Source organism: Euphorbia lathyris, chromosome 7, assembly GCF_963576675.1.
Source record: "Euphorbia lathyris chromosome 7, ddEupLath1.1, whole genome shotgun sequence".
In the NCBI taxonomy this organism is placed as follows: domain Eukaryota; kingdom Viridiplantae; phylum Streptophyta; class Magnoliopsida; order Malpighiales; family Euphorbiaceae; genus Euphorbia; species Euphorbia lathyris.
In genome coordinates, this window is record NC_088916.1 from 59,312,875 (window position 1) to 59,327,388 (window position 14,514).

Genomic DNA, 14,514 nt, shown 5'->3' on the forward strand with positions numbered 1-14,514 from the left:
GCTCCTGACCCAAAACGTTAGGGATATTTGATGCGTAACAACCCGAGAATCCCGGAAATGGACGATTACGAGTCGGAAACATTAAAATTTATGTTTTTTTTATCAAAAAATCATGAAAATAATGCATGATAATTGAACGATTTTGTATTTTTCATCACCAAAAATTGAACAATTTTGCATTTTTTGTCTAAATTTTTTTTACGTAGAATTTTGCTCCCCGCTTCTTCAAATCTTGGATCCACCACTGGTCGTATCCCTAAATTGATTACCAACTATTTTGGTATGTTGTGGTTTTTCTTTGTTTCTTTTTCCTTGCTGTTTTTTCCTCATGCTCCAAGTATTGCTCTAGCTTCTATTAGTTACGAAAAAAACATTCTTTAATTTTTAATTAAATATGGATAGAGAGCTTATCAAATCAAACTGCTTAATTGGAACCAGGTCAAACAGTTCACGATTAGGTTCGAAAGGTTCTAATTGCTTTTCATAGTTAAAAGATTAGGTTCGAAAGGTTCTGATTGCTTTTCATAGTTAAAAAATTAAAACCACATCCGATGGGAAAATGTGATATGTTACAACTATGATAAGAACTATTAAGTGTCTCTTTAGTTCTGAAGTTTACATATACTATTCATCTACTTACTTATTATTGTTTCTTGTTTACTGTTACTCATAGTTGATAAAAGTTAAGTTTTTTTTTTCTCCTAAAATAGCTATTACCAATAATTTTTTAAGTGGATTACTAAATCCAGTCATGAATTCTCACCCATAGCCCCATGAAAAGACCAAACTACCCTTTACCTAAAATTTGAAAAAACACAAAACCTCTCAAATACCCTACACACTCTTTGATCAAATCCGGACTAATTTGTGAACCAAAACATGGAGTGTAACAACAACCGTAAAGGGAAAGCGAAAATAATAAGATTTACCGTTTTTGTTTTTTGATTTAAGCTTAAAAATTGAATCTGTGGGTGATTTTTTAAAAACGCCGGAATCGCAGTCGGGCGTATGAACATCACGTCCGACCTACGGTTCCGGCGTATGAATATCACGCCCGACCTGTGGTTCGGGCGTGAGGCTATCACGCCCGACCTATGGTTCGGGCGTGATGTTCATACGCCCGCACCATAGGTCGGGCGTGATGTTCATACGCCCGAGGGGTTTTAATTAATTTAATTAATTTTTTGTAATTTTTAGTTTGTTTAATTTAGTTTAACTAAATTTTTATGTCGTAAATTTTAGTTGTTGTAAATTTTATTTTGTTTAATTTAGTTTAACTAAATCTTTATTTTGTTAATTTTAGTTAAATTTTTATTTTGTTAATTCAGGTATTTACGGGTTAAATTCAATAGCGGACTAATTTTTTTACGGGTTTAATTCAACAGCGGACTAATTTTTTTTACGTAACAGGTATTTACGGATTTAATTCAATAGCGGACTAATTTTTTTACGGGTTTAATTCAACAGCGGACTAATTTTTTTTACGTAACAAGTATTTACGGATTTAATTCAATAGCGGACTAGCTATTTTTTTTGCTCTCCCGACACGCGGGCGTGTGCCTATCACGCCTCACCTTGTGGTCGGGAGTGATAGCCCCACGTCTCACCGTGTGGTCGGGCGTGTAGCTATCACGTCCGGCCACACGGTGAGGCGTGATAGGCACACGCCCGCGTGTCGGGAGAGCAAAAAAAATAGCTTTTTCCTCCCCAAAACCCATGAAAGGGTATTTTCGTCCTTTCACGGGGCTAGGGGTGGGAATTTGGGGCTGGGTTTAACAACACCCTTTTTTAATCATAACCAAACACTAACCTATTCATGACCCTACTTGCCGCACAAACCCACCTCTTATGGGTTTAACTTGAACATATATATTTAAGAATTGACTCGCCCACCCCAGACTCATTTAAGCCCGTACATAAAATGACTTAAACATAAAATTTATCTCGAAACCCCAAGCTCAATACAATCTAACCCGTCCTTATAGTATATACATTTATATATTTTTTTATTATCTTTATTTGATTATTATTACTTTATACTTTTTTGGGGGTGCCCGCTATCCTCACTTCCTTTAAAAACAAAGTAAATTTACTTTGTTTCAATAACGAATAGTATTGCGACATGTATCAAATTAATTTAAAATAAATTAAATTATATTAAAAGTTGACCTGCTATTACAGGTTACCACTAAATAGGGAAAATTAAAGTTACACAAGGTAGAATATAATTCTATCCACCAAACTACTTTACGGAAATTGACACTATTTTACGGAAAATCTAAAAAATCTTTACAAATTTCCGTAACATTTCTATAATTTTCCGTAAATTAATTATTTTTTGTTAAATTATTAATAAAAAAATAATTATAATTATATCCACCAAACCACTTTACGAAAATTAACACTACTTTACGGAAAATCTAAAAAACCTTTACAAATTTCCATAACATTTCTATAATTTTCCATAAATTAATTATTTTTTGTTTAATTATTAATAAAAAATAATTTTAATTATATCCACCAAATCACTTTACGAAAATTAACACTACTTTACGGAAAATCTATAAAACCTTTACAAATTTCCGTAACATTTCTATAATTTTCCGTAAATTAATTATTTTTTGTTAAATTATTAATAAAAAAATAATTTTAATTATATCCACCAAACCACTTTACGAAAATTAACACTACTTTACGGAAAATCTAAAAAACCTTTACAAATTTTCGTAACATTTCTATAATTTTTCGTAAATTAATTATTTTTTGTTAAATTATTAATAAAAAATAATTTTAATTATATCCATCAAATCACTTTACGAAAATTAACACTACTTTACGGAAAATCTAAAAAACCTTTACAAATTTCCGTAACATTTCTATAATTTTCCGTAAATTAATTATTTTTTGTTAAATTATTAATAAAAAATAATTTTAATTATATCCACCAAACCACTTTACGGAAAATCTATAAAACCTTTACAAATTTCCATAACATTTGTATAATTCTATGGAAATTAATTATTTTTGGTAAATTATTAATAAAAAATAATTTTAATTCTATCCACCAAACCACTTTACGAAAATTGACACTACTTTACGGAAAATCTATAAAACCTTTACAAACTTCCATAACATTTGTATAATTCTACGGAAATTAATTATTTTTGATAAATTATTAATAAAAAAATAATTTTAATTCTATCCACCAAACAACTTTACGTAAATTGACACTACTTTACGGAAAATCTATAAAACATTTACAAATTTCCGTAACATTTCTATAATTTTATGTAAATTAATTATTTTTTTGTTAAATTATTAATAAAAAAATAATTTTAATTCTATCCACCAAACCACTTTACGAAAATTGACACTACTTTACGGAAAATCTATAAAACCTTTACAAATTTCCGTAACATTTCTATAATTTTACGTAAATTAATCATTTTTTGTTAAATTATTAATAAAAAAAATAATTTTAATTCTATCCACCAAACCACATTACGAAAATGAACACTACTTTACGGAAAATCTATAAAACCTTTATAAATTTCCGTAACATTTGTATAATTTTACATAAATTAATTATTTTTTGTTAAATTATTAAAAAAATAATTTTAATTATATCCACCAAACCACTTTACGTAAATTGACACTACTTTACCGAAATCTATAAAACCTTTACAAATTCCCGTAATATTTATATAATTTTACGTAAAATAATTATTTTTGGTAAATTATTAATAAAAAATAATTTTAATTCTATCCACCAAACCATTTACGTAAATTGACACTACTTTACGGAAAATCTATAAAACCTTTATAAATTTCCGTAACATTTCTATAATTTTACGTAAATTAATTATTTTTTGGTAAATTATTAATAAAAAATAATTTTAATTCTATCCACCAAACAACTTTACGTAAATTGACACTACTTTACGGAAAATCTATAAAACATTTACAAATTTCCGTAACATTTTTATAATTTTACGTAACTGACCCCCGAATTTAGATTTGTGATAATTTATCCCCCACCTTGCTTATTTTAAAGGGTTAAGGTGCAAAAATACCCCTAACTTTTTAGATTAGGAGCAATTTTACCCCTAACGTCTAAAATGGTACAATTTTACCCCTAACGTTAGAAGCCAGGAGCAATTTTACCCCTAATGTTAATAAATTGGATTAATTTCAGACAGTATTAGAAAACACATATATTTTTGTTTCTTATTCTGCACCAATTGTATAACAATTCGTTTTTAAAAAAGAGATTTCATATTTTTTATAATTTAATAATAGAATTGGAGATTAATATTTATAAATTCGGTGATTTTTTTGATTTTTTTTGTCTAGTTCGTACAAAAAGACAGTATATTTTTTTTTCACATCCCAACATATGTTTGCGATCTGTTACTGATAAAATGATGCAGATGTGAAATGTAAATGACAAAATTCATGATCGAGAAGACAATTTGATCAATTATTTCTCAAATTGAACCAATTTATCAACGTTAGGGGTAAAATTGATACTGGCCCAAAACGTTAGGGGTATTAAAGCACCTTAATCCTATTTTAAACAAATAACTCATCAAATTGCTCAAGTGGAATAAATAACTCCTCAAGTTGCTTATTTAGAACAAATAACTCCTAAACCCTAAAAAACATTCAGCATAATATTACATCAGAAATAAAAGATTTCAAAATATCGGTTGCTACATCTAACTAATCTACTGATACATTAACTAAAGCGCAAAAAAAACTCCCGAACAATTTATTTACGTAAAATTGTTCAAATGTTATGGAAATTTGTAAAGATTTTACGGATTTTACGTCAAGTATTGCAATTACTTAAAATAGTTTAGTGGATAGAATTAAAATTATTTTTATTAATATTTTACGGAAAAATAATTGCTTTACGTAAAATTGTACTAATGTTACAGAAATTTGTAAAGGTTTTATAGATTTTCCGTAAAGTAGTGTCAATTTTCGTAAAGTGGTTTGGTGGATAGAATTAAAATTATTTTTTATTAATAATTTAACAAAAAATAATTAATTTCCGTAAAATTATAGAAATGTTACGGAAATTTGTAAAGGTTTTATAGATTTTCCGTAAAGTAGTGTCAATTTACGTAAATGGTTTGGTGGATAGAATTAAAATTATTTTTTATTAATACTTTACCAAAATAATTATTTTACGTAAAATTATACAAATATTACGGAAATTTGTAAAGGTTTTATAGATTTTCGGTAAAGTAGTGTCAATTTACGTAAAGTGGTTTGGTGGATAGAATTAAAATTATTTTTTTATTAATAATTTAACAAAAAATAATTAATTTACGTAAAATTTTAGAAATGTTAGGGAAATTTGTAAAGGTTTTATAGATTTTCCGTAAAGTATTGTCAATTTTCGTAAAGTGGTTTGGTGGATAGAATTAAAATTATTTTTTTATTAATAATTTAACAAAAAATAATTAATTTACGTAAAATTGTAGAAATGTTACGGAAATTTGTAAAGGTTTTATAGATTTTCCATAAAGTAATGTCAATTTTCGTAAAGTGGTTTGATGGATAGAATTAAAATTATTTTTTTATTAATAATTTAACAAAAAATAATTAATTTACGTAAAATTATAAAAATGTTACGGAAATTTGTAAATGTTTTATAGATTTTCCGTAAAGTAGTGTCAATTTACGTAAAGTTGTTTGGTGGATAGAATTAAAATTATTTTTGATTAATAATTTACCAAAAATAATTAATTTCCGTAGAATTATACAAATGTTACGAAAATTTGTAAAGGTTTTATAGATTTTCCGTAAAGTAGTGTTAATTTTCGTAAAGTGGTTTGGTGGATATAATTAAAATTATTTTTTTTAATAATTTAACAAAAAATAATTAATTTACGTAAAATTATACAAATGTTACGGAAATTTGTAAAGGGTTTATAGATTTTCCGTAAAGTAGTGTTAATTTTCGTAAAGTGGTTTGGTGGATAGAATTAAAATTATTTTTTATTAATAATTTAACAAAAAATAATTAATTTACGGAAAATTATAGAAATGTTACGAAAATTTGTAAAGGTTTTTTAGATTTTCCGTAAAGTAGTGTTAATTTTCGTAAAGTGATTTGGTGGATAGAATTAAAATTATTTTTTTATTAATAATTTAACAAAAAAATAATTTACGGAAAATTATAGAAATGTTACGGAAATTTGTAAATGTTTTTTAGATTTTCCGTAAAGTAGTGTCAATTTCCATAAAGTAGTTTGGTGGATAGAATTATATTATACCTTGTGTAACTTTAATTTTCTCTATTTAGTGGTAACCTGTAATAGCAGGTCAACTTTTAATATAATTTAATTTATTTTAAATTAATTTGACACATGTCACAATACTATTCGTTATTGAAATAAAGTAAATTTATTTTGTTTTTAAAGGAAGTGAGCATAGCGGGCACCCTTTTTTGGTATATAACATTATGTTTATTGAGTTTTATTGAATTAATTAAAATTTTAATTTGTTTCACTTTTATGGTTGATAAACAAGTCTACTACCAAACACTTAATATAAAGTTAAAAAGAAAAATGAAAACCAAACACAAAGAACAGACATTGAATGTCCCTGCATTCATTTTAGGCATGTTGATTATTTTTGGAGAATGCATCAAAATGCAACTTCCCTCTAGATTTTTTTAAGCTTAATAAATAATTAAGCACTTAAATTTATAATTTTTTCATTATTTGACACTATATACTTATAGTTCGACCTATCATGTAGGTGGAAATGGAGTAAGCAAATACAAAATATATAATAAGTTAAAATATAAGTACGAGTAGAGCTGTAGCTGAGCCGAGCTTTGGCCTGCTCAAGCTCGGCTCGCTTTAAAATTAACGAGCCCATGCCCGAGCCGAGCTTTGGCTTGCTCGAGCTCGAACCAAAAATTCTCTTTGAATTTGGTTCATTAAAAAAATTATCTAACCATAAATTGTTTGCGAGTAAATCGTTAATTATATTTAGGGTTAAAGTGCAAAAATACCCCTAACGTTTTGGGTCAGGAGCAATTTTACCCCTAACGTCTAAAATGGTGTAATTTTTCCACTAACGTTTGTAGCCAAGTGCAATTTTACCCCTAACGTTGGTAATTTGGATCAATTTCAGACACTATTATAAAGCAAAGATATTTTTGTTCATTATTTTGCACAAATTGCATATCAATTCATTCTAAAAAAAATGATTTCATGTTTTTTGTAATTTAATAATAGAATTGGAGATTAATATTTATAAATTCGGTGAATTTTTTGAATTTTTTTTGTTTAATTCGTACAAAAGGTAGTATATTTTTTATTTTTTTCACATCCCAACATATGTTTATGATTTGTGACTGATAAAATGACGCACATGTGAAGTGTAGATGATAAGATTCATTACCGAGAAGAAAGTTTGATGAATTATTTCTAAAATTGACCCAATTTATCAACGTTTGGGGTAAAATTGCTCTTGGCTACAAACGTTAGGGGTAAAATTGCACTATTTTAGACGTTAGGGGTAAAATTGCTCCTGACCCAAAACGTTAGGGGTATTTTTGCACCTTAACCCTTATATTTATAAAGTTTACTCGCAAATATCTCTTAGTTTACAAGCAAAGTTCGTGAATAAATAAACAAGATGCTTACAAATAGTTCGTCTATTATTCATTTATTATGTTTGTGAACAAACTCATCTAATAGCAAATGAAATAATACTGAGTTTAGATATTTGTGAACTAACACAAAATTATATAGTTTTCTACAAAACTAAAATTTGTTCGTAAATTTTCTAATCAAGCCTGCTCGTGAGCTTTCGAGCCGATCACCGAGCCGCTCATGAGCGGCTCGGCTCGTTTACAGCCCAAGTACGAGATACCAAAACGACACCACGTTGCAAATTTAGGTATGTAATTATATATTATGCTTCTTTTTTCTTTATTATTAGTATAATGGATGATACAAAATCCAGTGACCATTCATTAAAAATTACACAGTACGCAGTTTCCTGTTATTGACTTGCAGGCTTGCTTTCCTCTGCTACCAAAGAACTCCTGCTTTTGCCAATTTTCTGGACAAACATAAAACAATTGCAAACACTTTACTTTCTAAATCTAAATCAGATGCATAATCTTTTATGAGTTAGATTTTATCTGTATGATCATAAATCTAAATCAGTGATCTCCTTGAAACAGATGCATAGTTAATTGGGGGTAAAAAAACAATAGCAACTCATATTTCAATTTTGCAAAACCAACAAATCTCAGAAATCAATAATTAAAAGTTTGAGTAACTTACTGAACTAGATTGAAGAGGATTGAAAGTGCGAAGCGACATCTTAGCGATCTCAGAAACGGCATCGTTCCGAACAACCGGAACATCACTGGCCATAGCTTCATACGCCGCCTCAAAAGCTTCTTGCCAAAATCTAGCAAGTTTAGCAGTTGAGCTATGCGTGTAAACATCCCACATATGCCTCACCACTTTCTCTTTCTCCTCAAGTTCCTAATTAATTCCATAATCAAACCCTAAATTAGATCAAAATCAATCAGAATTCAAAAAAAAATTCAAATCACACAAAGATCGAGAAGTTAAATTACAAGGATGTCGAGATCATCGTCGTGGATTTGGAAGTCGAGATCGTCGGAGAGATGAGAGAGACTACCGGTGGACCATTTGAGAGTTACAGAGCCAGTGAACATGGACCAAAATGCAAGGAGGAGAATCGCAGATAAGACCCAGAATTTGTACCGGACTTTACCAAACAGACTGCCGGCGTCTAAGATGTCCTTCTTCGTTGATGTAGATACGGCGGTGGATGTTGTGGAGGTCGGCGATGGAATTGAAATAAGTGTAGGAGCATCATCGTCCTTCATTTCCGTGCGAAGTCGGAGCAGTAGAAGTTCGAGTGTTACCGTACTTGGGAAGAGAGAATTATTTTGATAAATGCAGCGGTCACTGGCAGGTGAGATAGTGATGTACTCACGTATGTGTGCTTTCCATGATTTATTGCTTTATAGTTTTAACTTTTAGCTTTGGGAAAAGTAGAAAAAGATCCAAAAAAAAAAATTCATTCTCTATGTGGATTTGTAATTAGAAAATGTAACTTTTCTTTATTCCAATTTTGTAAAATATACGTATTCTTTTGAAGAAAAAAAAAACATTGCATTCTTACTTAGTAATAATTTTTCTTTTTCTTTTTCCTTAATTATATATATATAATATGAAATTCATCAAGAATTTAATTTAATTTTTAACCAATTAAGATGGGTTAATGTTCTAAAGCGTTTAAGTTAGATCTCGAATTCGAGTCTTAGTGTACGCATAAAGTTGTAATTGTGAGAGAATCCACCTAAAAGGCACCTGACGAATCTCGAACCGAAAAATTGTACACACTATACCTTTCTGATTTATAATGGTTTCCAAAGACATTCTTTGTCATTGTGAGGACGTATCCCAGTGAGTCACAAAACACGTGTCAGTTTTCAGTTGGTTCTATTGTGCTTAGTCTGTAACGTCGTTAGGTGGTGCATTTTGTCATGTTGTACACGTTCTGACAAGTGGTTACATTAGACTTGCGGCCTTCGAAACTCTGGTGTGTTAGTAGGCACGCACTGCTCCTTATCCCATGTTCTTCGTATAACCGTCTTCCTTGATCCAACGATTGTTCTTTTCAGACTGTGCGTCTACACTGATGGATGGAAGGGATCCCCACATGACCGAACGATATCATTCGCATGATAGAAGAATATTCTATTTTTGGATCGGAGATATTACGTCCTCTGGATTGAAGAGTGATATTGATCCAGTGTGTTTTTATAAAATATTTCTTAGATATCACTGATATTAAATTTATTACAATTTTTTATACATTTAAAATTGCAGTTTGAAAATATATTTTTTTACATATTTCATATTTACAAATTGTAAAAAAGTTAAATGTTCAAAATATATTTTTAGACATAAATAAATGAGTAATGTGTTTTTAATTTATTTATTTTTCTTCAAAAAAAAGTATAAAATGTATTATTTTAATTAAAGGGTAAATTACATCCATGGCCACTGAACTTTACCCATTTTCACATTATGACCACTGAACTTCATTTCTTCCCAGTATGACAACTAAACTTTACACTTTTTAACACCGGTGGCCACTCAATTTTAACTAACTTCTCAAAATGACCGTTAATGATCGTTAACGATCTCAAAATGAAAATATTCAAGAATTAAAAGTTGTTCAGAACGACATTTACCATGAACCCACATTTTTTATTTTCGAAAATCACATTTTTTGGAGCTTTCTCTCTCTAAAAAATCACTTTCTCTCTCCTAACCAAACAATACCTAAATGACCTCAAAACAAAAAATTTCAAGAATTAAAGTTCCTTAGAATATTATTAACGCTTTGGATTTTTTACTTTTAGCCGTCAACGATCGTTTTGGGTGTTAAGTGGCCACCGGTGTTAAAAAAGTGTAAAGTTCGGAGGCCATACCGGGAAGAAATAAAGTTCAATGTCCATAATGTAAAAATGGGTAAAGTTCAGTGGCCATGGGTGTAATTTACCCTTTAATTAAAGGAGGCCTAATAATATTAAATTGAAAAAATGGCAAACTTATAAATGAAAATAAAACAAGCGCTTCAGTATGTATCTTTTTAACCTTTTATTTTTATTTTTAGAAATATACATTGGCATTTAAAGAGACAAAAAAATAAATAAATAAATAAAAGGCAAAAAGCATATTTAAGCCCTGAACTTTACATGTTTTAAGGATCAAGCCCCTGATAAATTATTTTTCCACATTGAGCCCCTGATCATTAATTTTGTTATGGATTTGACCCTTATTTAACTTTTCTGTCGAGTTTGGACTGTATACATCGTTAGGGCGAATCGGCTTGTTGACATGGACAAATAAAAAAAAATTCTTTGACTAGGAGAGATAAAAAATTTAAAATTAAAACGAAATTATAGAAATTAATTTCCAGTATATTCTTCCAAACTCGATTTTCTTCTCTCATTTTTTGATTTTCAACATCAGAATCGTTAAATCGATCTTCTCATCTCCTAAACTCGACAAAAAAGTTAAATAAGGGCCAAAACCATAACAAAATCAATGTTTAGGGGCTTAATGTAGAAAAATAATTAATCAGGGGTTTGATTCTTAAAATAGATAAAGTTCAGGGGCTTAAATATGCTTTTTGCCACGTAGATTGTTAGGCATTAGTCGGCTACCGACAAACAGGGTCCCGCAAAACGCGGTATTGAGTTCGCATTATAAGTTTTGACTCTTGTTTGGAATTCCACAATCCCACACACTAGGCTACTTCCAAATACAGGATCATATCTCTTTCCAGGATACATGATTAATAATTTAATATTATAGCCCTGGTATTTTATTGTTTAGTGTATTCAATCCTTCATTTTTTTTTTTTTTTGGACACACCGATTTTTTTTATTTTTTATTTAGCTCTGGATGATTATAAAAGTTAATTTGGAGTAATTTTTCAAAGTCCGGGTAAAAAAAATTTAGTATCTAACATCTTAAAACTTTATTTTAAAACTTTATCGTTTTGGTATATCGGTTAAAAAATTAAAAGTGTCAATGTAAAAAGAGTAGATATATTTAATTTTTTTTATAAGTTCAACACTAGGTGCGATGATTTATTTTACGAGCGAGGTCTCTAGTTCAAGTCCAGGATGGCCTAGCTGAGCCAAAGAAAAGAATAAAAAAAGCATCTAACTCCTTTGTGCATGCTCCACTTGGCCCGGAGAAATATAGCTAAGTAAAAAGTTACAAAAAATGGAAAAAGAAATCTTTTTTATTTAAAAAAAGTTTTGAATCTTGGGTTATTAATTGGTGTAATACTAGTAAATCCGATTTTTTTAAGTGATATCCAAGAAAAAAGTTTTTTAGAAAAATTCATAGAATTAGAGGAGCATGTTCGTTTGGACGAAATGATAAAAGAATATCCGAAAATACATCTACAAAAGTTTCCTACCAGAAATAAATGATACAATTGATCAAGATACACAATGAGGATCGTATCCAGACGGTTTTGCTTTTATATTTTTTTTTTGTTTTTAGTTATAAACTTTTTATAATTTTCATAAATTAAAATTTATTTCAGAAATTAAGTTAATTGAGACTAGGGAGGAACAGGGGGTGGTGAGAGCACAAACGGATATTGGAAGAAAGGAATGGGAAAGGCCAGCTGCAGGTCTACACAAAGTGAACATTGACACGACTATATCTTTCGGGAGACTTGGCAAATTGGAATTGGTGCAGTGGCGAGAGATTCACAAGGGCATTTTCTATGGTGCTATACGAACATAAACGCTAATTTGGTTGATCCTACAATGGCTGAAGCAATCAGATTAAAAGAGGTTCTATCATGGCTGGTTCTACAGCAAGCACAAGCAGTTCAAATTGAAATGGATTCAAGGCTCGTTGTGGACGACATGAAGAAGGAAACTGTAAATCTCAGTGAGTTTGATTTGGTAATTTTGCAATGTAAACATCTTGCTCAACAGCTACCTGCTGTTAGCTTTTCTTTTGCTTTCAGGCAAGCGAACTGTGTCGCCCATGCTCTTGCTAGGGGGTCACGTTCATATGCTAGCCCGTCCTCATTTTTTAGGATCCCCAATTTTATTCGATCCTTATTACTTGTTGATACTCTTGGTCTAAATATTGAATAAAAGAGCATTCTTGTTTGTAAAAAAAAAAAAAAAAAGTAAGAAATTGATTTTTTTTTTGGAATAAAAAAACAATAAAAATGAGTTTAAAAGTGTTATTAAAATAAAAATTCCATTAAAAATAATTAATAACGGTAACATAGTTTATAATTATTTAGAAAATAAAATTCAAATAAATAAAAAGGCTTAATATATTATTAATCCCTGAACTTATCCAAAAAGCTTGATTACCTCTTAAACTTTCAAAATACTCGATAGTCCCTTTAATTTGCGTAAAAAGTTCAGTTAGCCCCTGAACTTTTGCAAAATATAATAAATTAATCTCCGATTGCAAAAAAAGTAAACTGCATGCGGAATATGTTTTACACACAAAATCACGTACTTCAAAACATACATCTTAAACAAACTCAGCCACTCTAAATTATAGTATTTGGAAGGCTACAAAGAATAAACTAACCGCTACTAATGGTGGAGCCTGTGGCTCCGACCCCATATGTGGCTGGCTCCTCCCCTGTATTAGACTAACATATTAATTATACATTTGATTACCAATCTTCTCGAACAAATTATGATAAGCATTAGACTAGCATCTTATACCTGTTGAAATGGAAAACTACCAACATTATATGATAATTCCATTGCTAACGAAAATACATGATATTTAGGTGCTCGATTTAATCCTAAAAAGTTTAGGCAGATTTTGACTATGGTTGTTATTAACATAATTTGCCTTTTCAATTGATTGAATATAATGAGATTAAAGCTGCTTTTTTGTTTTGTTTTTTTTTTACTATAGTGAAGATTTAAATTTTGTCACTGGAAACACTTGCAAAAAATAAAAAACTAGGATAAAAACTAGGGCTAATACTAATCTAGCTCATTTGAAGGGGTCCATTAATATATTTGACCTACTTTGGTTCCATATCAGCAAATTAGACATTTTCATCTACTTTGGACAAGAAAACCCTTATTTCAATTCACTTTCGTCCTCAGACTCTCAATATCTTCTTCGTCATCCCAAGTCTTGAGAGAGAAAAGACGGTGGTTTATAGAGAGAAGATATTATGTTTCATTCAACCTTTAAAAAATTAGTGTCTGCGGAAGAGGATTAGAATGGAAAGCTCAAAAAATGAGAAAGACAATAAATCTAACAATTGAACTGTTGCGATGTTGCATTTGGGACGAATTCGCACAAATGCAACAAGAGTTGTCACATCTGCGACCACAGTTGTTGCATTTGTGACGAATTCACACAAATACAACAAGAGTTGTCACATCTGCGACAACAGTTGTCGTATTTGTGATGAATGCGACAACTGTTGTTGCATTTGTGATGAAATGCAACAAATTTCGTCACAAATGTGACAACAATGAAGGAAATATGGTACTGTTGATTGACTCGTGCAATTAAACCTAATAGAGTACTCAAAATTAGTTATCTGCTAATGTTTGATATGTTAAGGATTCAGGCAAGTGAAACTGTGAGGCAATATGGTACTATTCTAAAACATCTCTAGTCTATTATCATCATAGGAACGATGATCAACTAAATACTAGTATGCGTCTTGGCTGTTGATGGTGTTTCACTCGTCATGGATAGTAGATTTCAGTCAAAGGCATAACGTAGAGGCTTATGAAATAATAAGCACTTGATTGATCCACTATGAGAAAACCACATGGTTACAATGTCATATGTGTTTCTCATATAATACTCACAGATGAATTGTTTTAGGATATAAATATTAGTGAATAAATTGTTTATTTAAATCATTTATACCTCTAATTAATTATCTCTAACTTAA

At 29.8% G+C, this 14,514-nt stretch overlaps 1 protein-coding gene across 1 annotated transcript; it reads right to left on the minus strand.

Annotated features, from left to right (window-relative positions):
• Positions 1 to 7,914: 7,914 nt before the first annotated feature.
• Positions 7,915 to 9,009, minus strand: LOC136234750 (uncharacterized). Its single transcript, XM_066024223.1, has 3 exons — positions 8,621 to 9,009; positions 8,319 to 8,525; positions 7,915 to 8,091 (listed from the first exon to the last, which is right to left on the minus strand). The coding sequence occupies exons 1-3, from the start codon at positions 8,894 to 8,896 to the stop codon at positions 8,032 to 8,034; spliced, it is 543 nt and encodes a 180-aa protein (XP_065880295.1). The 5' UTR covers positions 8,897 to 9,009; the 3' UTR covers positions 7,915 to 8,031.
• Positions 9,010 to 14,514: the final 5,505 nt, after the last annotated feature.

Bases quoted from the DNA above. Each gene is read 5' to 3' on its own strand.
- LOC136234750 (XM_066024223.1), bottom strand. From the start codon at position 8,896: ATGAAGGACGATGATGCTCCTACACTTATTTCAATTCCATCGCCGACC. The intron at 8,526-8,620 runs GTAATTTAACTT...GGAATTAATTAG, and splicing joins ACGATGATCTCGACATCCTT to GAACTTGAGGAGAAAGAGAA. The intron at 8,092-8,318 runs GTAAGTTACTCA...ATGTTTGTCCAG, and splicing joins ATCCTCTTCAATCTAGTTCA to AAAATTGGCAAAAGCAGGAG.